The sequence below is a fragment of the Chionomys nivalis genome, chromosome 2, assembly GCF_950005125.1.
Source record: "Chionomys nivalis chromosome 2, mChiNiv1.1, whole genome shotgun sequence".
Classification (NCBI taxonomy): Eukaryota; Metazoa; Chordata; class Mammalia; order Rodentia; family Cricetidae; genus Chionomys; species Chionomys nivalis.
Genome location: NC_080087.1, coordinates 106704675 through 106729983, shown reverse-complemented (window position 1 = coordinate 106729983; position 25309 = coordinate 106704675). Strand labels below are relative to the sequence as shown.

At 50.4% G+C, this 25309-nt stretch overlaps 1 protein-coding gene across 1 annotated transcript in view; it reads right to left on the bottom strand.

Moving 5' to 3' along the window:
- Iqca1 (IQ motif containing with AAA domain 1) overlaps positions 1-25309 on the bottom strand; it is a 122062-nt gene that overhangs the window by 7408 nt on the left and 89345 nt on the right. The window contains exons 15-18 of the mRNA XM_057761984.1: positions 22250-22449; positions 11342-11428; positions 5670-5847; positions 179-417 (exon numbers count right to left, since the gene is read on the bottom strand). Of these exons, the coding sequence (XP_057617967.1) occupies positions 179-417; positions 5670-5847; positions 11342-11428; positions 22250-22449 (704 nt within the window). The remainder of the gene's footprint in view (positions 1-178; positions 418-5669; positions 5848-11341; positions 11429-22249; positions 22450-25309) is intronic.

Sequence of the window (25309 nt, the reverse complement as noted above, 5' to 3'; positions counted from 1 at the left end):
GGTGCAAAGAAAACTCAGAAGACAAAAACCTCAAAGAGGTTGTGATTTCAGAATAGTGCACTTCAAATTTCCCTGAATGTGGCAGTACTTGAATCCACGGAACCCAGGCAACTGGAAGAAGAGAGGAGGTCATGTGACCAGAGTTTGCCTAAGATTTGGCTAGCAGGGCTTCTGTTACCTTAAAACTCTCTTCTTCCTCCTTGTACACGGGGTTCATGCTGGTCATCATGGTGATGAACTCGACGGCCGTGAGGGGCTTGTGTGGCTGCTGCCGGATCCTGCGGTCTGTGAGGACCTCTTTGATCACTTTGACGATCTGCCCCTGCGTGAAGCCGTCGGTGACTTTAGACAGGCAACTGATGTTCAAGGCATTGGTGAGCACGCCTCCATTGCGCAGGATGATTTGCTTCCACAGAACTGCCAACATCCAAGGTGGCGGGAAAGACGGAAAACAAAGTTGCAAGGTTAGCAGCCTTAGCAAGGTCTCCACCCAGAGCCCAGTCTCACCTAGAGAAGAATTTCTCAGAGAAACCCACCCCAGTTGGCTTGCAATTCAAATGAGCAGCCAGCTGAATTCGTCTCCTCTGGGGACTTTTTCAGCATTGGAGATGCATATTGGAGACCCTCAGGTCTGTAGTTTCACTTGGGTCCCTTGTAAAGTCACACACACACACACACACACACACACACACACGAAACTCATGAGGTTTTAATGTGGCACCTATAAAGATATGGGAATTGCCCTGGGCGTGTGTGGTGTCATTGAGTATCATGTTTCCCCATGAGTGTGGATAAGTGGAAGACGCATGCCTTTATCTTTTTAATTACAAGGTTCATTTCTTGTATTATCAGTGTAACTGGAATAAGAACACAGAGTCCCATTTTTATTAGCTAGTGCCAGGCCCCACATAGCAACAGCACACACTGGACCCAACAGAGCAAGTGTGCTCCCTGTCCCCCTGTTAGCTGTCCACACACTGGCTGACTGCAGCCCATCAGATGGGTGCTGGTCCAGGGTCATTTCTATCGCAGCACAGGGATGCAGAGAAAAGGAGTTATAAAATGCTTGGTGGTGCTTTACTTTAGAGACAGATTGATGCCTTGTATGATCTTCACAATAACACCATGTCCAGTGTTCTGTGTCCCCACTGCTCAGGGGCCTTCAAGGGGATCACTGGGGCCTGCTGTTTCCCAACTGAGCTGGGTGAGGAGTGTTCCTGTCACTATCTGTCTGTCTCTTCATTGGGAAGGTCTGGTGAGATCCCAGAACATTTTAACTTCCTCAAGGAATACCAAAAAGTACATTTTAAAAATGACCCAAATCTGATGATTGGGTCCATTGGTCAGGGGTCCATTCTGGGTCTATTCAATGACTCCATGAATCCATTCACCCAAAGCAGCCAAGATGTAAAGTTCTGCTTATGACAATGAGGGCTAAAATGGCTGAGGGAAGACCCATGGCAATGTTAGGGAGTACCACTGCCCAGATAAGAACTGCCCAGTGTTTACCCTTGGGTTGGGTGCATGGCTCCTGACCTCCTGGGTTGTGTGTATGGCCCTTGAATGAGTCAAACTACTGCATCATTAGGAAAGATGTTTTGGGGGGCTTGTGGAGGAAGTAGCCAGGGCCATGGGGAGCTCCTATTGGCTCAAAACAACACAACAGCCAACTTCTTGGAATCCTGCTATGTCCTTGGTGGGTTTATTGGGATTGGAATTCCAGTTAGTGCTAGCTGGAGAAAGAAGTAAAGCAATGTACCTGAAATACTTGGAAGTGCCCATCATGGACAGGGATTTCTCTGTACTTGGATTATTACTGTGATTCAAATTAACAATGCCTTCAAGTTTTTTAACCCCATCCCCCAATCATCAACTATGAAACATGAACTACAGAACATTTGTGCGTGTGTGTGTGTGTGTGTGTGTGTGTGCGCGTGTGCACATGTGGAGACAGAGCATAGCAAGCCTGGAAAATTTGCATCCAAATATAAACACCACTGAGTTAGAAATCAGAAAATACAAACTCCAGCAAAAATGGCAGACAGCAGCCTCGGCTAGGCAACAGTGTCACTTCCAAACAGCTTTGGCTTCTGCCCAAGCATGTTCAACTTCCAGAAAAGACCAGTGGTTCCCAGTGGTGACTCTGGCAGTTGAGGAGGGGAGAGTCACAAGTAGCTGAAACCACAGCAGAAACCAAGATGGAAACTCAGATGGCTTGGGTCTTTGTGCACACAAGACTGCTACAGGTGGCACGAGGTGGAACTGTCTCTGGGTGAGCAGTGAGAGCCTGGGCACCCCAGAATCAGAGCCCCCATCTTGTCTCTGCTGCATGTCAGGTTGTAGTAGGCACGGCCTTGGATTCTCCTGGCCTAGCCCATCCAACTGCCTAGTATGAGCAATCTCTTTCTCCATCAGTCATGAAATGTAGAGTCTGGTGTAACCAACTATGTTTCCTATATACAGAAACCAGACTTACACACACACGTGCACACTCACGCACAACATAAAAACAGAAGAGAGACTATCAGGGGGTGGGGGGGGGAGAAAGGGTCTAGAAGGCGGAGGAGAAGGGAGCTGGGATGGTGATAGGGGTTCTACATTAGCAAGCTACAATGATACTACATGACACCGTTTTAATGAAACTCATTATTTTGTACAGCAACCAAAAATCATTTAAAGAAAACAAAAAAGAAATGTATGATGCTAGAAATTGCATAGCGCTGTTCTGAAAATTTCTCAGGGGGCACACATCGCTGACAGCCCAAGGCTCATTACCCCGAGTGGAGGCAACGTGAGAACAGTCAGGGGACTTGTCCACCTGCCCACAGTGACCTTAGGACTCGGTGATGACAGCAGAAGCCTGATTTCCACCTTGTGGCTGATGAACTTGACCTATTCACCTTTAAAAGAACATGTCTGGGGTGTGGTGGCATGTTCTGGGACAGAGGCGGGCAGATCTCTGGGAGTTCAAGGCCAGCCTGGCCAACACAGTGAGCTCCAAGTCATCCAGAGCTAGTAGTAAGATTCTGTCTTAAAAGAAGGAAGAGGAGGAGGAGGAGGAGAAAGAAGAAGAAGAAGAAGAAGAAGAAGAAGAAGAAGAAGAAGAAGAAGAAGAAGAAGAAGAAGAAGAAGAAGAAGAAGAAGAAGAGGGGGAGGGGGAGGAAGAGGAAGAGGAAGAAGAAGAAGAAGAAGAAGAAGAAGAAGAAGAAGAAGAAGAAGAAGAAGAAGAAGAAGAAGAAGAAGAAGAAGAAATAATCTATGGAGCCACTGTCCTCAGAACTTATGGGACCTTGCATAGGAAGTCTCACTTGAGACAGGAGCTCCACAGTGGGCCCAGCTGGCAGGCAGCTGGTGTGACCTAGGATGGGGAGGAAGAAGTACAGATGTCTTAGGGCTGGTGTGGGTGGGGGAAGGACCCTGTCAGGACTCAAGAGTGTCCATGACAGCAAGGGGCCTTCTGGTGGGAATTGTGTGTGTGTGTGTGCGCGTATGCGTGCACATGCTCTCACATGTAGAAGCCAGAGGCTGATGTCCTATATCTTAGTGACTCTCTACTTCATTTCATGAGATAGGATCTCTGGTTGAAGCCAGGGTTCACTGATTTGACCGAGCTGGCTGGTAGGCAGGTGGAGGCAGGTGGAGGCAGGTGGAGGTAGGAAGCCCCCTGTCCCTGCCTCTGCAGAGCGTGGACAATAGGCGTGCATCACCATGCCCAGCATGGAAAGTGGGAGCTAGGGGGTGGGGGCTCCAAGCTCAGGTCCACTTGCAGGTCAGCAAGCAACTGGCTGCCTGGGCCATCACTCTGGTCCATCTCGCACTTCCTCTTTTGGAAGGGCAGGCCCCTCACTACAGACCAATCCCCATTCCCCCTCCTTTGTGGAGAAGGGGAAGAATCTGGGCTCCGCCATCTGCTTTTGATGTCCCTAACTGACCTGACCCTGGCTGGGTTCACCATGACATAGTATCATTTTATCTTGAGCTTCACGGGTGAAAGAGTTAAGTGATATGATTTGGGGGAGTGTCTGACCCTCCGGGGCCTTGATTTCCAAATAAACATGAAGACATCGCCTCTGCATTCATCCCCCATGTGGGCGGGGCCTGTGATGAATTGTGTAATTAGTTAGGTAGACCCTGGGGGAGATCAGCTATACTGAAGCATTAGGGTGGTCCAGGGGGGCTTCTGGGGACCACACAGGGCATTCATCAGCCTGGGGGTGGTTTGTAGAGTGGCTTGATTTGGGGCTAGGCGGGAGGTAGACACTGAGTTATGTCTAGGAAGCCTTACTTGGAGCCCCACAGCTGCCTGCTGATCTCTCTGGCCCTGTGGCATTTTTGTGTGTGTTTTGTGGGGGTGGTGTTTATAAACCTCTGGAGCTCTGGCTGCCGATAGATAAATGGCTGCATAGCGGCCCTGCTATGGATCTGCAGCCCCCGCCCGCAGGGCTGGAGGAAACCACGGTGATCACCTCGATCACCTCGGAGGCGGGAGTGGTCTTTCTCTAAGACAGATGCTCTACCGCACTGATAGCAAAAGCCTCAAGGTCCTGTGGGGAACACGGAAAGATTTATAATGTCAGCAAAAATGGTGGTCAGACAAATCAGTACCAGTAAGAAACGTGTGAGAAGCAGCCGCATGGTGGATTGGCCCTGGGCCCAGCAGAGGTACCTTCCGTCCCAGAGGAAGGGCTGCCTTCTCCACCACAGTGATGAAGTCAGAAAACATTCAGGAAAGAATCCATAGTTCTTAGATTTAGGAAAGAAAGCTGAGTTCTTGGCGATGCCCAGCATTTTGTCTCAGACTACAATTGCCCGTGACATCCGCTGATGACTTCCCTTTTGCCAGACAACAGAAGCCACCCAATCCAAAGCTGCCACTCAATCCAAAGCCAGGCCTCGTGCTGTGGTCCCTTAAAGTGAACACCCCACACAATAAAAGAAAAGGAAAAGTGAGCGAGATGGAGAGGGAGGGGAGGCCTGAGAGCAACGGCGTCCTCCCCAGTGGTACAAGAGCAGCGTCTTTACTCCTGTTCTGCACGGCACCCTCTTTTCTCTGCTCCCCACAGCGCAGCCTCCTCATTTCTCCCCATCTCTGCAGTCTCCTCTCCCATCACCTCTGCCTGGCTCCTTGATGCCCCATATTCTTCTCTCCTGTCCCATCATCTGTGACACCCGCCAACCCACCTTCCTTCTGCTCTGGGCTGGCTGGCTATGAAGAATCTGCTGTGACTCTACATGATAGACAAGCCCTAGGTGGGTAGAGACACAACCTTGCTATGCATGTGACATGGATTTTATGTAGTCAGGGTCATATGCTTTGCAAATAGAGGGACTAGCAACCTAGGGCCTGAAGTGCCCAGGGTCCTTTAAGTCAGTGGTTCTCAACCTGTGGGTCAAATGACTCTTTCACAGGCCACCTAAGCACATCGTAAAACACAGATATTTACATTATGATTCATAATGGTGGCAGAATTACAGTTAGGAAGTAGCAATGGAAATAATTTTATGGTTTGGGGTCACCACAACATGAGGAACTGCATTGAAGGGTTTCAGCATTAGGAAGTTGAGAGTCACTGCTCCAAGCCCATCTGTGGTCCTCCCGCGCTACTTGCCTGCATGCATAGCTCAGGGACCAGGCCTCGGGGCCACATGGAAGGCCTTATAATACTTGCCATATCTGGAAGCATAGTCGGGGCGGGGGACCAAAATAATCTTTTGGTAAACCCTGCAGAAGGACTGGAGCTCAGCGTCAAAGGGGCGGTGTGTGGTCCCCACTATCAGGATCCTATCATCCGGCTTCAGGAGCTTCAGGAGTTTGGGGAGGTGCTTTTTTAGGCGTTTTGGCTCATTCTGGGAAGAGAGGGGAGGAAAGATTAGGTCGCACAGAGAAAAGAACTGAGAGCAGAGAAGCTGAAGGGGAGGGGCGTGCGGTGATGTGCACTCGGTGAGGGGATTTTGAGGTTTTGATCGTGACCTCTCCAAGTGTGTCTCCTGGTTCTGTTGCAATTTCCTGCCTCTGGCCTCTGGTATTCACACTCAGGATCGAGAAAGACGGAAAGAAGGAAGGAAGCCCCAGACGGAAGACCCAGGACTTGGACCCTCAGTAGGCCACCGCAGCTGGCCGATCTCTTAGCGGAGGGAGCCCACTTTGTTCTGGGCTGTCTGGAAGATGGGCTCAAGTTTTCCTTTGCCCCTCAAAGGACCACAAGGACTGGAGGTGCTGGCTCTCACGTTACCACGGGCTCTGCAGCTGGAGCAGTTTGATGGCAGCTCAAGGCTGCAGCGTTCCAGCATCCCGTCCACACCAAGAGGGAGGGGCTAGCATGTGGAGGGGTCTGCTCTGGATCCCAGGGAGATGCAGGGTTAGCCCTGTTGCCCTGGGCAATGCCTGCCTCCGAGTTAAGCCTGATTGGTCCAGCTGAACAAAGAGGAAGCATGGGAAGGCAGCTTGGACGGAGATGCCCAAGCCCAGCCCTGGACATTGCGGCTCCTATTGTCTGGTGTCTAATGATATTCTGCATCTTTTCATGAGCTTAGGGAGTCAACCATGTATCTTCTTTGGAGAAAAATGTAGATTTTTAGCCTATTAAAAATTAGGGGGCTTTATTATTTTGACTGGGTCTCTTGGATTTCCACATAAACTTTAGGATTAGCTTTAAATGTATGTGAACGAGTCAGCCGCCATGTTTATGGGGGTCACACTGCACCTGTAGGACAGCTCTTGGGGGTAAGGCCACCTGCCTTGTTAGTTTGTCAACACAGGTTAGTGCCACCTGCGAAGAGGGAACCTCAGAGGAGACACTGCCTCCACCACTTGGCCTGCGAGCACATCCGTAAGGCATCTTCTTGACTAATGCTCAATGTGGGAGGTCCCAGACGACTGCAGGCTGGACCACCCTTGGGCAGGTGGCCTGAGCCCTATAGAAAAGGCCGAGAAAGCAATGGGGACCATGCCAGTGAGTAGCATCCCTCCACGGTCTCCGCCTCAGTTCCTGTCCCAGGGTCCTACCCTGGCTTCCCTCAGTGGACCTATAAGGTGCAATGAATCGTTCCTCAAGTTGGTTTTGGTCAGTTTTTTATCACAGGCACAGAAACCCAACTAAGATTCCATCTTAGCAACATTAAATCTTCAACCCATGTATACCAAATGTCTTCCTATTTATTTAGGTCTTCGGAATTCCTCAAGGCTTTTGTAGTTTTCTGAGGAGTCTTGCGCTACTTTTACACCACAGCACTTTCTGGAAACATTTTTTCCTGTGGCGTAGAGATGAAACGGTGGTGGGTTGAGAGGTGAGGGGCAATGGGAAGGGTAGACTGGTCCTTTAACAAACAAAGTAAAGAAGCCTTGCAGGGTGGATAGCATAGGGGAGTGCATGAGCGAGCCACCCACAGACTGGTGGAGAAAGGACTGGTCTGAGGGTTCTGGAAGGCTCGAAACAGGGACACACCTTCGCGGCTCAGTCCATCCACCCTTAGTACTCTGGTTGCTATGGAGATGGCAGTGCCCACTCTTCCCTTTCTGAGGCAGGGTATTGCGATTTGCATGCCCTGAAGTGGCAGGGGGATCTAAAATCAAGTAGCCTATTTGGATGACAAATGTTGACACTGGGTGGCATCCATGGTGACCCCTTCACACGGAGGGGCTGTATTCTCCTGAGCTGGGAGTGAGAAAGCAGGGGTGTGTTCATCCAGTCCCCAGCTCCCCAGTGCTCAGGCCGGTACAGTTCTATTTCAGAGCTGTTCATTCAGCACAAGACCTGCTCATCAATCGTGCCGGGAACTGGCTTCTGATTAGCTGGCCACCTCCGCATCCGCCACCCCCCATGGCTGGCCTGCCAGTCCCTCACAACTGTATTACTGCGGGCAATTTCAAATTAGTGGCTAGCATCCATACGGGCAATTGCAATTTGCTTTTCTGCAGTTAGCTCCGCGAACCGAGCGTCACAGTCAGTGCCAGCAAAGCAAGCAATTCCCCGGTGGGGACCTATTGTGGTGGCAAGGAAGGCTGGGACTAGATGAAGTAACACAGGGCAATGGTGCAGAAAATGCAGGAGCAGGCACCCTTGCCTCAATCTTTACCTTCGTCTCTGACATGACTGACTGTTTGGCTATAGCAACATCATGGGGCAGGCACTAGCAAGGGTTTACCAGGGCAGGGCTGGCTTCCTCAAAGCAGCATGGCTGAACCCCTGCAGCCCCCAAGGATGTGACTTTTCTGACATTTCTGAGGCCTTGCCAAGGGTTGCTGGGGTGACACGGAGGAGGATTGGGAGTGAGTAGGAGGAGGGGCAATTTCAGCTTCTCATCTTTGGCCCCTAAGACAAGAGGTCTTCGAAGGCAGGTCCCCAGGTTCCAGGAGAGGTCTAGCATGGTCCCAGGGGAGTTATGGGAGGTACAGAGGAACAGAGGACTGGCCCTATAGCAGAAGGGAAAGTCAGAGCCACATTGAGGGTCTTCCTGAGTGTGAGTAGCACCCAGGCAGGTCGAAGGTATGGCCTCCACACTTAGCCTGGTTCCAAGTCCCACAGTACCCCTTCCCAGTTGTGCTCACTTGGATCTCTGGTCTCTTTCTGTGAGAGACAGACAGGCTTCCTCCCAGGCTTGCGGGGAGTCTCTCACATGGGTCTATTGTGCCTCTTCTATCTGCCATCTCTGCCAGAAGCTGTCTTCATACCCCACAAGTGTGGCATCCTGACATAGGCTCTACATTCCGTTTTCCCCATGGTTGGCTAGGCCTTCTCTATCCCCTCATCACTCAGAATGGGGCAAGCTCCATGAATTTCACTGTGTGGGACCTTAATCCCAGGCAGAGGTACTGGGGGATACATTCCCATAGATATGATTTCGAGGATGCTCCCGGAATCTCTGAGCACGGCAGGAGGCCACCCTAAGCCAAGTGGCCTTGCTCTTTCTCTGTGGTTGTTGTCATTCAGATCTGGCCTCCTGGTTTTAGGTAGGTGTTTTCTTCTCTGGGCATTGAAGTTTGGAGATCAGAGAATCCTTTGGGATAGAGGCTCGGACGTGGGGAAAAAGACTCTGGGTCCCATGTGGCCAGGAGCTGGTGAGCATGCTGCCCCAAGTCCTCTTTTCCAGCGTAACAACTGCTGGACCTGGCCATTGGTCCTCCCTTCTAAAATGGGTCCCATTGCTGTTGGTTCCCAAGATCTGGTGACTGGGAAACGTGGGTAGAGCAAGTCCAGCCTCAGGTTTGGCATGGTGAAAGGCGATGGGAACTTTATGGTCCTGCTCCCCTGGGTCAGATAGGAGGTTGCTGTGCTCAAGATCTTCTGGAGCTTGCCATGCACAAATGTGACTCTTCCCCATAGCATCCACCTCCTGCTGGGGTGGCTGGGTCACCCCTGGGCCTTGTGTTCAGACATCTTAGGAATGTTTTTACTCAAATCCAATGGGATATTTTATGTGGTGGGTTGAATGATAATGGCTCCTGTAGGCTTATATATCTTAATGATTGGTCCCCAGTTGGTAGAACTGTTTAGGAAAGACCAGGAGGTGTGGCCTGTTGAAGGGGGTGTGTTAGTGGGAACAGGCTTTGAGGTTTCAAAAGACTCATGTCGTTCCCAGTGCACAGTCTGCCTCCAGCTCTTAGAGCAAGATGTGAGTTCTCAGCTGTTCCTGCTGCCATGCTTTCACTAGGCCATTGTGAGCTCGAACCCTCTGAAACCATAAGCCAAATTAAGTGCTTTCTTTTCTAAGATGCCTTGGTCACGTTGTTTTATCGCGGCAACAGAAAAGCAACTACCATGTTCCGGGACTTGTGCAGGGTGCAATCTGTGGTCTTCAGAGTGGGAAATTCCGCTGACAGTCAAGGATGTGAACAAAGCAAAAGTTCAATTTGTCCACAGTGAGGCCTGTGCCTCCCCAGCCTCCATCACCTACAGACCAGACTCAGCTATGGATGGTGTTTGTGGGATCAGGGAGACAGGAGCGAAAGGGTGGATGCGGAGACTGGAGAGGTGGTCCCTCTGTACCACCAACTTCTCCATCCCTGCCAGCTTCCCGCCTTGCACACAGCTTCTCCACGGGAGTATCTCATCTTGCTGCTTGCCACCAGCACCCCCCAAAAGGCAACCCCAGCTCTCTGCCCTGGCCTTCAGATCTCTCATCAACAGGCTTTAGTCGCTTGTGACAGCCAACTGGGGTTATGGGAGAGGAAACCAGAGAAATTTCCTGAAGTCAGAGGCTCTTCTGGCCCATAGTTAAGTAAGTAGAGACTAAGAGAGGTTAAGTTACTTGGTGAAAGACACACAGCCAGCTAAGGCGAGCGGCAGAACCTGCCTTTTGAATTTCACATCACTCAGGGTGAAGTCCTGTAGAGCAAATCTCCACGTCCACTAGCAGCCCACACCACGATGACCCCTGTCTAATACGCATAGCCTCTTTAGACATACGATGCCCTTTAGACATATGATCCTAGTTTTCTGTCCTCAGTTTTTCAGATTGGGACTTTTTCCTTCCTCAATGTCTTGACACGGTCAGCAGAGGGCGCTAGCCACCAGATTCCCAGATGAACTATAACAAATGAGTCTTCCTAAGAGGTTTTGAAATGACAGGGCAATCAGGGCTCATTTGGAGAAGCAAAGATTGAGCTTTCGGGCTTTGCCCAAATCACCTCTACCTGCTGAAAATGATGTCTAATACATAAGTGATTAAAATCCTTACCGATTTAATCAGAATCCACAGCTAACCACTATTTGCTTTGCTACAAATTGGTGTGGAATAACAAGCCTGTGTATCTGTAATTTTTTTTTAAACTTGTGGGAAATTTGCTGGTGATTTGTGGGGGGGGGGAAGTGTGGGGGAGGAGGGCCATTGAAAAGAGAGAAAAGGAGGAAGGAAGCAATTGAGACTGAGCTCCCCAGAGGCCCTGAATGCAGGGCACTTAGCTTTGCTGTTGATGGCCTTTGTTCCCGAATTCCAGGCCCTTTGCTATTTATTATTATGAACAATAGGAAATTGTAATAATAACTCCGTGTGCGCCCCTGGCTGTAACTGAGCGGAGTTTTCGGTATTGTTTCTTTCCTCTGAATCATGTTTGGGCTGAAAAACCTCCCTCCTTCCTTTCTTATTTTTCCATTTTTTTTCTTCCAAATTATGCCTCATAAAAATCAAGGCCCTGGCTTCTTTCAAATACTGACAAGCACTTAGGGCAGAGAGCCTACTGTGGAAGGATTTAAAGCCCCTGCGGTGTCTCCCTTACTGTTTTGAAAAAGCTAAGAGTTTCTTGAAAAGTAGAGATGATTCCTGGTGAGCTCCCCCCCCCCCCCCCCCCCCCCCCGGAGGAAGGAAAACAAAGAATGACAAGAAGGCCACCGGGAGGACTCACCTGCCTCTCAGCCTGTGGGACTCTTTTGTAGAAGGTTTTCTCCGTGTCTTGGATCCACACCACAGACGGCTGAAACTGGCGAGCCACCTGCAGAGGACAAGATCCGGCCTAGAGGTGACCGTGTTTCTTCCTGAGGGTATCTGCTCTCTTTCCCAGTGTCGTGACTGGGGCATCCCTGGCACGCCTCAAGGAAGGCCGGCCCTAGGTCACCTGGAAGTGTGTCTGTCCCCTTGCATGGATCATCTGTGCACTTTGCATCTCTGTTCCTGGCTGGGAGGTGAGGCCACGGGCTGGCCTCCACCTCCACAGGCCTGTCTTAATGGACACATTCCTGTATCCGTGCCCAGAGCCCCTGCCTGGTTTGGTTTGTACTAAACCCCCGGGTTTCGGCGGAAAGTGAATGGGAACGGGGCCACGTGTCTTAGTCGCGGCCTATTCACAGTTCCCAGGTTCATTCAGGTCTGCTTGCTACCGGAAAACAGTTTCATCAGGGCTCCCATGATGCTGTTTGTTCGTGGCTGTTCACCTGTGCCTTTGTGACCGGGGCTCCCCTGCAGGCCGGTGGCTCGGAGCCTTGCTAGAGCAAGCAGGGCTTCATGGCAGAGTTGGGACTTCACTAAACCAAGGCATGCGAATAATTGCCACACACCTAACAATTTCTTCAAAGCACCCACCTAGTAGTGGAGTTCAAGTATTTTTGCAACAATTTGAGCTTTGTGTGAAATTGTGGTGGATAAAGGCAGTACCAGCTCCATACAGAGCTGGGACCTCTTATTTGTACATTTCTTGAATCATCGTTGAAGGAACATCGTTTTGGCAGCAGGTGGGATTTCAAACCCAGTCATTTGTTAAATGGCTGACAGAAAAGTCACTAGGGGCTTGATGGCGGGGCCTGTCCCCTGGTATTCTATGCGATATGGGAAAGTAGATTATGGACCTCTAGTGACAAAGCAGATGCTGACTGAACTTGATCCAACACCTGTGTCCGATGCATCGGTGTGCCCCAACACCCTAGGATCCAGCACAGTTGGGGAGATATTCGGCTTTCAGACGCTGTGCCATAGAGTTCGAGAATTCATGTCTGATTTTAAAAATCCCTGACCTCAAGTGGTGTGGAGTGTCCCTGAGGACAGTCTAGCGGTGAGCAGAGGAACAGCTTTGGACCAGACACAGGGCAGGGGCACTGCACACCTCAGAGCCAGTGCGTGCCACCCAGTCATCACCCGCTGAACCCTACCCCTCCCCAGGGTTTCACATGAATCCAATGTCCTCAACTCGGTCGCACAGTGTGTCCCATTACCAACACCCTATTCATAGACAGGAATACTGAGAGTCAGACGGGACCCGAACTACGCAGCTGCAAAATGGCAGATGCAGGACAGAGACCAGGATGGTGAAGAAAGCACAGGCTAGGCCCGTGTTTCCCTAGCTGCCCTGGACCAAGGACATGGGGCAGCTCCAGAGTCCCTGCCTCAGAGGAGAGAAGCACGGGCCCTGGAGGTGAATGCATAGAGGATGGAGACCCAAACACTGCTGATTCCACAAACCCAGCTCTTTCTCCATAGACGTTACCTCTACTGAGCTCCAACCTGAACCACTGTGACCTCTGAATCTGGGGCTTAATTTTTGCCTTGTTTCCTGTGGTTTATTTTTGTCACTAGATATTTTCTCTTTTCTAGAGTTTGATTGCTAGAGAAAAGGGAATAAAAACCTCAATCAAGGGGAGGAGTAGATGGCTCAGTCAGGAAAGCGTTTGCTGTGCAGGCGTGAGGACCTGGGTTTGGATTCCCAGAGCCCAGGTTTAAAGCTGTCATAGTGGTGCATGTCGGTAACCCCAGTGCTGGGAGCTAGAGACAGAAGGACCCCCTGGGGCTTGCTGGCTAACCAGACCAGCCAAAACAGCCAGATCAGCTTCAGGGTATGAGACCTTGCATCAAAAAACAAGGTAGCATGTGACCGAAGAAGACAATCATTACTGACCTCTGACCTCCACACACACAGACAGGTAAGTACGTACACATACACACACACACACACACACACACACACACACACACACACACACACACCCTTCTGTCTATGCTAGTAATGGACTAAAACAGTTTGTCTATGTTGTGTCTGGCCCGGCCCTTCCATGAAGCTCCCCTCTCTCCAGTTCCCAAGTCCATTCATTGCCAGTAATCCCTGGAATCATCACAGCCACTCCCTCCAGCTCTGGTGTAGCCTTGCAAGGATGCTAGGGAGGGTGAATGGGCTGAAAAAAATCTCAAAACAATTATCTGAGGAGTGACCAGCACAAACCAAGCCACCAGCCCAGCAGCTGTCACCCTTGTGGTGAATACATGCCACAAGACAAAAGAATACCCTCTCTGCTTCTCTCATCTTGCTCTAGGGCCTTTTATTTAATAAAATCAGTGCCCAGAGATGTCAAAGCATCTTATTTCATGACTCTCCAGCTTCAACATTCTTCGAGTATCAAGGGAAGGTTATGAACGTACTGTAGGTGGAGGGTTGGAGCCAGCCATCTATTATGTTGAGGAACCAAGATCTTGGCTGGCGTGGTGAGGGCTCCGAGAAGATAACCTTGGAGGGAGATGAGGTAGGAGGTGGGTGGGGCAAAGGAGAGAGGACTACCACTGTGGGACACTGTGACGCTGTGAGAGTCTAGGAGTTGAGTCCCTGGTGGGCAGACAGCGACAGGGGTCATTGCTAGGTAATAGAGGCGGCAAATCTCCAAGATGGCCAACTTCTTCCTCGATCTTCTGACTGGAATCAGAAGTCTGTCAGCCTAAAACAAAGGCCACAAGTGCCCCTCACCCCGGCTCAGGAGGTCACACAACAGTTCTGGACCAATCAACCATCCTTCCTTTCTTCAAGCTGATCTACCCTAAACTAGGGGCGAGGTGACTCTTCAGAGGCTTTCGGACCCCCAGCCCTCAAGAAGAGACTGACCAATTTCGGCGTCTCAGGTCACCCTCTGCAGGGCCTTCTGTGTGTGTGCCTGCTGCGTGTGTGTTTCCTCACCCCCAGCAAGCACGATTCCCTGCCGGTGAGTCTGGCTGCGGTGTAGGTTTCTCTGCTGCTGCCGTTGTGGTTCAGATATTTCCTGCCTTTTCCTCCTTTAACTGGCAGAGTAAAGGAACTCAACCAAGACCCCTAGGCTGTGTCAGTTTGGGGACTCTTCTTGGATTTCTTCTGAAGACTCTATCAACTGGGCAAACATGCCTGTCAAGGAAAGGCTCTCCATCGGGCAGAGCTCCGGAGCATAGACTGGAACAGGCCTCTTGAATCTGCCCATTCCACAGCTGTCTTCATACATTTCCCGTCTTTACAGCCCCCTCCCTGCCAGTCACAGACATGGGAAGGGTCTCTGGCTCTGAGCACTGCCCCATGGACTGTCGTGCAGGCTGCCTATTCTCCAGACAGGAAATTACTTCTCTGACATCATAACACGAGGGACTGTCATTCATGGTTCTAACTTTATTTTGAACATAGAGATGACTTCTGACCCACCTTAGACCTACTGGTACTTAGATGGGCATTTTGGGGGCACATGGTTGATATTCCCTTAGAATGACTTCTGGGGAGAGAGAAACTGGTGGAAGTCGCACATAGGTTGCGTGGGTTTAAAGTCATAGTCTCTTGGAGGGTCGACCTGTCTACACCCACCCACCTCCAGTGAACAGGTAGGGACCACAAAGGGACTAAAAGCTGGAAATTCTGGACCATTAATCTGCCATCTGTTAAAAGTGTGGTATGTGGACCTTTACCTGGGTCCTTATACTCTTTCAAAGCTTTGTCACAAAACACCAGTTTAGGTCACAAGGCCAGACTCTGACTAGGCCAGCATAGGACTAATGTGTTGGGTTTGCTTCCAGCATGGCTGTGGATAAGGCCTCTGGCATGGCAGTTAGGATGAATAATGGCCACTTAGGTCACCTTGCAAAAACTGAAAGTGGTGGCTTGAATAAGAATAATCCCCATAGGCTCATAGATTTGAATGTTTAACCATTAGGGAGTGGTGGTGCTATTTGAGAAGGACTGGAAGAATTAGGAGACGTGGCCTTGTTGGAGAGACTGTGTCCCTGGGGGTGGGCTTTGAGGTTTCAGAGTCTCACACCAGGGCCAGTCTCTTTCTTCTAAGTTCTTTTCAACTTTCCTTATTGCCCATCAGACTTGGGTTAGCATTTAGCCTTAGATGGAGTTTATTACCCTCTTTGGGCTCCATTCCCAAGCAACCTAACTCTGGGAAGAACCAGGCCTAGGATGCCAGGACCACTACTGGTCTCTCAGTGGCCACAGTCACTGTGTGATTCTGTTTGTATAATAAGGCCGGCTCTTTACAAGATCCTGCAGATACTGGGGTGGTACATAGTGCTAGGCATCTGTCTTCATGTCCCCTCTACACCCATCACTATCCTAAGGGTTCAGACTCACCTCACCAGTACACAGGCCTGTTGATCACCCAAAAGTATATTGTTAGATGGTGGGGATGCACACATTTAGTCCCAGCACTCAGAAGGCGAATTTCTGAGTTCAAGGTCAGCCTGATCTACAGAGTTCCAGGACAGCTAGGGCTACACAAAAAAACCTTGTCTTGAAGAGAGGGAGAGAGAGAGAGAGAGAGAGAGAGAGAGAGAGAGAGAGAGAGAGAGAGAGAGAGAGAGAGGGAGAAGAAAAGAAGAAGGAGGATGAGGAAGAGAAGAAGAAGAAGAAGAAGAAGAAGAAGAAGAAGAAGAAGAAGAAGAAGAAGAAGAAGAAGAAGAAGAAGAAGAAGAAGAAGAAGGTGGCACCTTGGACAGCTGCCTGCTAGAACACTTACATTTCTTCCATCCCACACTTGCATTTTTCTACAAACTTCATCACAGGGTCAGTAAGCTATCATAAGGGGCCAGGACATTAGCAAGAGGACTCTGGCCTCAGCAGCCCAGCAGTCCGTGAAGGAAGTCGACCATCCGAACCCACCAAGTACAAGGCCAGGCTCTTTCCACCCAAGAAGAAAAGCTTTTAAAGCCACCGTGATGATCACCAAACTGTAGCCGGTTCCTCTCCCTCATCAGCCAGTGGAGCAGTCTGGCCACTCGGCTTTTAGCACCGGCTCCTTCGGCTTGAGTTGGTGAGGCCTGGACAGCCGGGTCTCATCTCTGCTATTTCCACGTCTAAGGAGCTGACAGTCACCGTTACTGGAAGCTCTACCTGCCTGTACTCTCTTGAGTGGAGGCTCTGTTGACCAACAATAAGGACCCGGGTCTGCTATCCCATGTGTCTAGTGTATGTTATTACTAACCAAAAAAAAAATGGATTTGACAATTTGTTAATGAAAAATGCTATCTTTATCCCTTTTAATTTTCATGCGGCTATGGAGAAGGTTCATTTAAATTATACAGATAGTTTGAGGTCATGGCCAATTAAATGTAATTGAACCTCTGGAAGTCATGTGGGATAATTTACGCTGCGACCAGCAGAGGGCTCTTCAGTCCTATCAAATATCAAATGTTTCTGTCAATGACTAAGTCGGAGCCTCATGAAAACAAGGTGTCCTCACTGAGTTCCGTGATTCCTCCGAGCACGCTGTTCAATGGTTACCACAGGCATCAGGTCTCAGGACACACAGTCTGAGCGGTCAAAACATGCCTACGTCATATGTGTTACAGACACGAGCCCTGGATGTGTTAGGATTCTCTCCCACACGACAGGGAGAACTTTAGGAAAACAAAACCCAACTGATGCTGCCTCAGTTTACCAAGCTGGAAAGGACCACTCACGCCCATTCCTCCACCCACTCACTCTTTATTCCGTGAGCACTGGCAGGGCATTCGCTATTGGCTGAAGGGAGGGGATCTTTGATGGTGGGGACCCCTCCCTGCCTGCAGGGATACAGTATCCTGAGTCTGTGTGCGAGGTGCTGCCATGCTGGAGAGGAACAGAAGGGTTCAGGTTATTGGAGGTTCACAGTCTTTACTAACTAGGGGTCCATTTGAAGAGGATGTGAAGACATTTTCTTCTGCACGCCCACTATTTCAACATTCTATTGTTAATTGCTGTCATCTTTTGCCATCTTTTATACAATCTGTGAAACGATTTCAAGTCCTAGCAAGGGGCTAACTTAGTTTTGAAACTGCAAATGATAACCAACCACAGAGCAGAAGTATCCTAAAACTGATGAAAAGGAGGTAAACTGAGGAAGGGGAGAGGAGAAGGACTAGGGGTTCAGGGACTCGTGAGGAAGGCTTCTGATGGGCAGTGTGTTGGGGGGCAGGGCAGCACTGACAGGAACGGACACAATAATGCTGCGACTGTAAGGGGAGAGGTCAGGATGGAGTGTTGTGTTCACACATGCGAGGATATTGTATTGAAAGTCCCATTCCTTCCAGTCCATGCCCTTCTGTACATTGGCCCAAGGGCCCCCTCCACGCTACACTAATGTTGGAGCATCTTGGGAAGAACGGGGTACATATAGGCTGAATACTTAGGCACTCTTAAGTCTCCAGGGCAGGTTGGACTGCAGTTAATGCCCCATTACCCCCCTAAGTATTTTCAGGGTGGAGAAGCATCCTTCCATGCTTGTGATGTCTAACTAAGCCTGGCCACAGATCACTCACTCCTCCATGAACAACATCAGCAGCCTTCAATCCCACACTCAGGACTTAGTGTCCACTGTGTTCCCTCACATTCTGCCGACAGTGCAGGGTGCCCATGGTCTGATGTGCGCTCTCTCCTCTAGCCCTGCTTGTCCTTGGAGGGCAGTCAAAGCTAACATCTCCCTGAAGAAACTGGCTTCCTTCCTTCCTTCCTTCCTTCCTTCCTTCCTTCCTTCCTTCCTTCCTTCCTTCCTTCCTCCCTCCCTCCCTCCCTCCCTCCCTCCCTCCCTCCCTCCCTCCCTCTCGAATAACTTCCCTTCTTCCCAGAGCTGGAGACACACCTACTATGTGGCTCTGTGATCAAGGGACCTAACCTTTCCTTTTCTTTTTTCTAGATTACAATGTCCCCAATTTGGGGTGGATTTTCCCCCACGGCTCCATCTGAGCTCCTTTTGGGGTGTTCTTGCTTTGACTCTGTCCTCCCAGGATTAAATGCTGAAGACTCAGAGAGTGTAATATAATATAGATGTCTCTCTGGCTACCCAGACGCTCACCACTAACAGGCATGATGAGGACATACACGGCGTGCCGAGTCCTGGACCACAGCACATTCACACTGTGGGATGCTGGTGGCGGGGGCCGTATGTGCGTGGGGAAGAATACAGTGAACTCATCACACATCCTGCTTAAACCTGCCATTGGCTTCAAACTGCTATGAATAAAGTTTTGTGCAGGAAAAGGTATAGGTATTGCTCTGGACCCCATCCCTAAATCTGAAACCACCTTCATTGTGCTGTGGGAGGTGACCCTGGCCTTCATACAGACACCCTTATAGGATTGATGCTCAATGTCCAGGCCCTTGGTGTTCACACCTGAACAGTGCATATAACTGCTTAGTGTGTGCCTCACTTCCGGTTGGATGTCTCCCAAAATCCTTTCGGTATCCCTGCCTCTAATTGACTGTCATAAGAATCCAGAGAGACGTGTGCCTGTGAATTCCTGGGAAATGGCCTCTCTGCCCACACATATTCAGGAATCATCATATACCCATCAATCAATGTTTTGTTCTTTCTGTCTGCTTAAAAACAGAAATGCATTGGCTTATATTCTGGGGGCTGCAAGCCTGAGATCAAGGCATCCGCAGAGTTGGGTCCGCCCTAGGACTCCCCCATGCCGTCGTTTCTGTCCCCTTGGGTTTTCTTTGGCTCCCTGAAGATGAAAGTTCCCCCGTGTCTCCCCACCTTCTACCCTCAGTTCTCCCTGCCTACACCAGGAGCCGGAGGGACAGTGACAGTGTTCCAAATGTTGAACTGATCGCACGAGGAATTTCTAGTATTTCCTAAAGGCAACGCCTTCTTGTCTTCATCTTACCCCAACCAGACAGATAATCTGAAGGAACTTGTTCTCATTTACATTGAACGCGTCTTAATGGAGACCCCTCCCCCTGCTACTCGCATAAAATACAAGAATCCTTCAGGAGCCATGGCCACAAAATGAACTTGAATCTATGGTTATAAAGCAAACCAGAGGTTTGTTTTCCGACCCTGCTTTGAGGGTGCCATGGGAGACTGAGTGCCCCCCACTGGCCTCAAGTTGCAGTTGCAGCTTCTCCCCAGAGATTCATTCAGGCATAGGGATTAGTCTCAGGAAGCATGATGGACAATAAGGTCCTTCTGTATTCATCTCCAGCAAACCCCACAGAGCCAGCCTTGCTGCCCTTGAGCCACGGCCTGGGTCCTAGATTCGACAATGACCCATACCCTCCGACTTCCTGGGGTCCTAGTGAGCCACACCCTCCGGCTTCCTACCCTTGGCTCCTAATCCTGCCTTCCTCTGGTTAATTAAATGCAGATAACTATGTCTGCCATGCCAGGGCACAGTGGCCTCTTGGAGCGGTCTTTAATTGAATGATTCCCCCTCCCGAGACTTCTGGATCTTTCATTAATCAGCTACATACACAATGAAGGTGACGCTTAATGAGGTGTGTGTCAGGATCCTGGTACCAAGAGGCCTAGGTGGATGATGTGCCGGCCTACATTTTAATAGCCTGACGTCTAGCACTTCCTGTCCGCATAACGTTGGGTTGTGATTGCTCTAAAGTGTAATAATTGTTTATCTGCTATCCAGACAAAGGCTCTCACTTTCCTAGAGGGAGAACCTGCCAAGGCTCAGGTCACTGGCTGTGCCCAGAGTCACAACAGGCGCTGTGTGTGAAGTGAAGAGACCCAGGCACAAGTTGTGTGTTCATAACTCAGATTATGAATGATGGAGGCGCCGGCTGGACTTCGGGGGTCACAAAGCAGCACTGTAACCCCGGTACCTCTGCTTTCTTATTGGTAATGGAGGTAGCGGGCAGTGTCTACATCACAGGGCGTTGTGAGGAGAAATACCGTCCTGGTTTTATTTCTGTTGCAGTGATAAAATATCCGGAGTAAAACCAGCGTTTCAGTGGGCTGTCGGAGTTTAGCTCAGTGATAGAGCATTTACTTAGCAAGCACAAGGCCCTGGGATCTCGGCTCCAGGGGAGGGGGCAACATAGGCTGGGAACGCTCTGTTTGCCTTACACTTCTAGGCTTCAGTCTATCACAGCAGGAAAGTCAAGGCAGAAACTTCAAACAGCTGGTCACATCACATTCAGCCGAGAGCAGAGGGGAATGAATATCTCTCTCTTGCTTGCTTATGTTCAGCTCAGTTTCTTTATTCAGGACCCCCTGCCTAGGGAATGGTGCTGCCCACAGTGGATTGTATCTTTCTACACCAATTAGCAACCGAGACAATCCCCACAGACCAATCTGATCTAGATAATTCCTCTTTGAGACTCCAGGTGATTCTAGGTTGTGTCAGATTGACAGTTTAACCAGCACATCGGAACAATGTGCCCAAGAGGGGCTGGGGAAATGCGGATGCTTACAATTCACGAGTAACAAGGATTCGCATCCAGGATATACAAAAATTATAACAAAACCAAGAAGCCAATAAGGAAGGTAGGCAATGAGGGAGCTGGTGAGATGCTCGGTTGGTAAAGCGCTTGTCGAATAAGCGGGACGAGTCAAGCCTGATCCCTAGTCGGTACTCATTTGAGAGAGCTGGGCATTAGTGTGCGCTTCTAATTCCAGGGCTGGGGAGGTAGAGACATGCAGATTTCTGGTGCTTGCCGGCCAGAGCCAGATCAGCCTATCTGGTGAGTCCAGACCAGTGAGTGACCCTGATTCCTCCAACGAGGTGGGTGGCATCTGAAGAATGACACCCAAGGTTGACCTCTGGCTGTCGCATGCATTCTGACACGTCTGCATGCTTACCCCCACTCACACATGTGCAAACACAAACACACACCCACTCACCCATCCATCCGCCCCAAAGCAGGCCAGGCCCTGAAGAGATATTTCGCAAGAAGGAGTCAGTCATCTGAGCAGAGCACATCAGATAGGCGTCCTGTGACCGGAAGCGTTGTGCTGTATGGTTCCTTTGTGACAAGCACGAAAGGAGGAGAGAGCAACCCTCCCTAAGGATCCTATGGCGAGAGGTGGCTGAGGGAACTAAGTCCACTCCTGACTTCACTCATCTGAGATCTACTGGGCCAGCATTCCTAGGAGGGGCTCCCTTCTATCTGTGTTTCATTGACACTACCGTCCCCATTTCTTATAGCTTTGACAGGCAGGTTCAGCCCAGTGCTCAACCTGGATAGTGTGTGCAGCCACACTGGTTTCTACACTTCAAGCTGACAGGCAGGGGGATGACCGCAAGGTCCTCGGCCAAGTCAAAAATTACATCTTGTAAAATCTTCATAGCATAATAAAAGATTCCTATCAGAGTTCCTTAAGGTTCATTCCTTTTGGTGATGGGACCCAAAGGGGCTGTTAAGAACTTAACTAAGGTCACAGAGCTGGCACTGCATTGCATCCTCTGAGACGCTGTCTGTGACCCTGTGTCATCCTTGTCCGTTAGCTTCCTGCACTTTCCTCCTTCAGACCCGCTGTGAGAGCCAGCGCAGAGAGGGAAACGGAGCAGGGTAATTTATACCACATGAGGAGCAATCTACACACAGATCCCACACTGATGAGCCGAGGAAGTCAAACGCGGGTCTGAGTTTCCAGGAGACGTGCAGGCATTTCAGCAAGGAACCCTGTGGCCGCAGGAGTCAGGGCTGGGCGGCGCGGTAGGGTGTTTACGCTCCAAAGAAGCTGTTTCTAATTGTGTGATGCCCAGCCAGATGTGAGAATGAGTTAATTTATGGGGGCGGGGGCAGATGAAATGGAAGTTCAACACAAACGTGTCTGCTGGTCTAGAAGAATGACCCGCTGGACTCGAAAGAGAAGCCGGCGCGTACCTTGAAAACCAAGTGTAGCATCATCTGCAGGCCGGTTTTGCCGGGGTACTTCCCGGCGATGTTGGAGGAGGACAAGTTGAAGAGGGTAGCTCCCGTTTCTGTGCAGATGGCGTGGACCAGCATTTTCTTCCCCACCCCTGGAGGCCCTGCCAACAGCAGCGACTTCACCAAGGGGGCTTTCTCGTGCACTTCTGGGGACCCTGGAAAGGACAGAGGCCAATGCTGCTAGATGCTGCCAAGAAAGCCAGAGGTCCTTATTCTGCTAGCGGGCCTCAGGCTGTGGCTGCATTGTACGAAGGGGTCTCTGGCCACCACGAATGCAAGGAAATCATGTCAAGTCCAAGGCTCACCTTCTGCCCTTTTGGGCTCTGAGGCCTCTGGGGTCCTCCAGGCCAGCTTCTCTTCACTGGTTCTGAATTTTTTCAGACTCAAAATTTTAAGGAGCATTCCCACAATAGCTTACCAAAGCTTTGTGTGTGTGTGTGTGTGTGTGTGTGTGTGTGTGTAATGGTTGTGGGGTTTCTCTGTCAAGAGCTTCACTAAATCCTTGACAGCTTGGGAACGGAATGCAGAGAGACAGACAATGCAATCGGCTGAGACGTGTTCATTTCCTCTGGAACCTTCTTTTCTCCTATGTATTGAAGCATATGAGACTGGGTGGAGGGGGGAAAGGCCAAGGGCCGGGGTCAAAGCTGAGAGGTGTTTCTCCTGAGCTGGCCCCAAGCTGTCAGGAGCAAAGGTTATCTGGTACGTGACTGTGAAGCAACTTGGATTATTGTTGTTGCTGCCTCCAGACCTCAACCACAGTCTACACCTCAGGCCAGGTGCTCTCCAACATGGGGGCTGGGAGTGGCAGAACAGAGCGGGCACTCAGGAGGTACCAGGTACACAGAACTCAGTGCTGGTCAGTATGGCGAGGGGAGCAGCTGTCCTTGAGGGACTCTGGCTTTAGTGACGCTGGGTATCAGAAACATATTTTTATAGTTGTTCACCATTCTCCATGTCCTTTCAGGTGACACAAGCAAGGGAGAATTGCTTGTGGCTAGTGGGAGTTATATAGCAGCATAGCATGATGAAGGGGTGCACTTTTTTGGTGGCAGGAGAAAGAGGCCATTCATTCCTCTTTTGTTCATACTTGGATATGGAAGGATGCTTTGGGCATGGCCCTGGCTAGCCCTGGGTGCTCCCGTGGCTATGTAGGGTGGGTTTTAAATGTGGAAATGCCTTGAGATATGCTGCTAAGAGTTTATGGTCAGGAGGGAACTGAGCCCTGAGACGGTGGACCTGCAATGAGAAGCCAGGATGGGACTGAGCCTCAGGTGTTCCTGCCATGGGAGGCAAAGGGTTTTGGGAACTTCAAGATCCACGGGTGCTGGAGAGGCTGAAATTAAGCTAGGGGCGTCAGTTGGTCTCTGGGAGAAGGGTACATACGTGCTAGACTTTGGAGGAGGACCCAGGAGCAGTGTGCGAGGAAGGTCAGAGTGATGGAGGCACAGAGGCTAACCAGGTAGGTCTTGGAGGAGCTGTGTACATTTTGATTGGTGAGGTGACTGGGAAAGACAGTGATGGGGCAGATGGCGAGACTGGTGATAGATGTTGGATGTCTGAAAGGTGGGTGGGAATCATAGGCTTGCCAAGGGTGCTGGCTGGGCCAGGGGTGGGAGAGTCTGGGAAGGGCTGGCAGAGGGAAAGGATAGTGTGGAGGACAGAATCTGGGGAGGGGGCAGAAGGAGACTTCGGGAAAGATGTACCAGATGTGCACGCAGGATCTTGCTTTTGAGGGAGGGGCCACCTAGACCACTCAGAGGTGAAGAGGGGGTCCAGGGAAGGTCTCTGTGGTTGGGGTTCAGCAGGCAGCCAGGGGGCCTCACAGGCCTGGCAACTGCAGTTCTTTCTGACGTCCTTATGGAGTGGCCTAGAAAGTCAGGATACTTCCGGCTTTGAGCTTAGGGCCTGTCAAAGGTCTGGAGGACTGCAGGGTAACGGGAGGGATGGAGTTCTAGGCCCTGACCCCACTTCTGCTGTCTGGAGATGGAGGGCTCTGGAGGGTAGGTGACCATAGGAACAAACCCAGATCTACCCAGCAAAGCGCCCTCCCCAGCACCCTCAGCCTCTTCTCTGGATCTCCCCAGACCCGATAGACAGGTCCTAGGATTTCCCTTCTCCCCTGAGGAGATCTATGGAACTTCAAACCTAGTTCTAGTCACTTAGGCCAGATGTGGGAAGTGGAAAGTGCTCTCTGTGGACTTCTGCCACTGAAGTGACCTGAACCATCAGTGCTCCCTAAGGCCTTGCCTGGTTCCTTTGGTAACAGGACACCACTTTCCACATGAGGCTTCCCCAGGAGTGTGGGGAGACAAGGGGCAGCTTCGGGAATTGTGCCGGCAGCAGCCGACATCTCCCCATGTTGCCCTCACTTGCAGCTGGAGGTGACTTGCGAAATTTACATTCAACAGCCCCGAAGGCATATCTGCCGCACACAGCTCATCTGCCCTGCTCGTGTCTGCATTCTTGACAGGTGACATCAAACTCTCTCAGGAGAACAAGCTCTCCAGCTGACTCTGTGGCCAGGAGGCCTTGGCAGCTGTTGATGACAGCCAGGGATGGGGATGGTGTGGGGTGAGGGGTGGGGATGGGAGGGTCTTCCACGACAAAGGGGTCAGGGAGGTAGAGGAGGCGGGTTGTCTTCTCAAGGGAGGTTTTAGAAGCAGAATAGAAAAGCAAGAACACCAGGGTCCTGCAAACCAAGGGGACAAATGTAGCACACCCAGCACTGTGTTCTCTGTCTCCCACTCTGTTATAACAAGGTGCGAGGCTCAATGTACTTTATTAAGTTGGCCCCGTGAATATTACATATCGAGTTTGTTGACATTAAGTCGTGTTCTCCAATATGTTATACTTGTACGGGATACAATATGAAATATAGAACCTGTATATTTATATGGCCCTCCAATTACGTTTACTACTAGTGATGTAATGTCAGGGGGGACGTGAGGCTTTCTTGCCAACAGACTTAAGGGCTGAAGTCAAAGCGGGACAGTAAATGAAGCAGGTGAAACA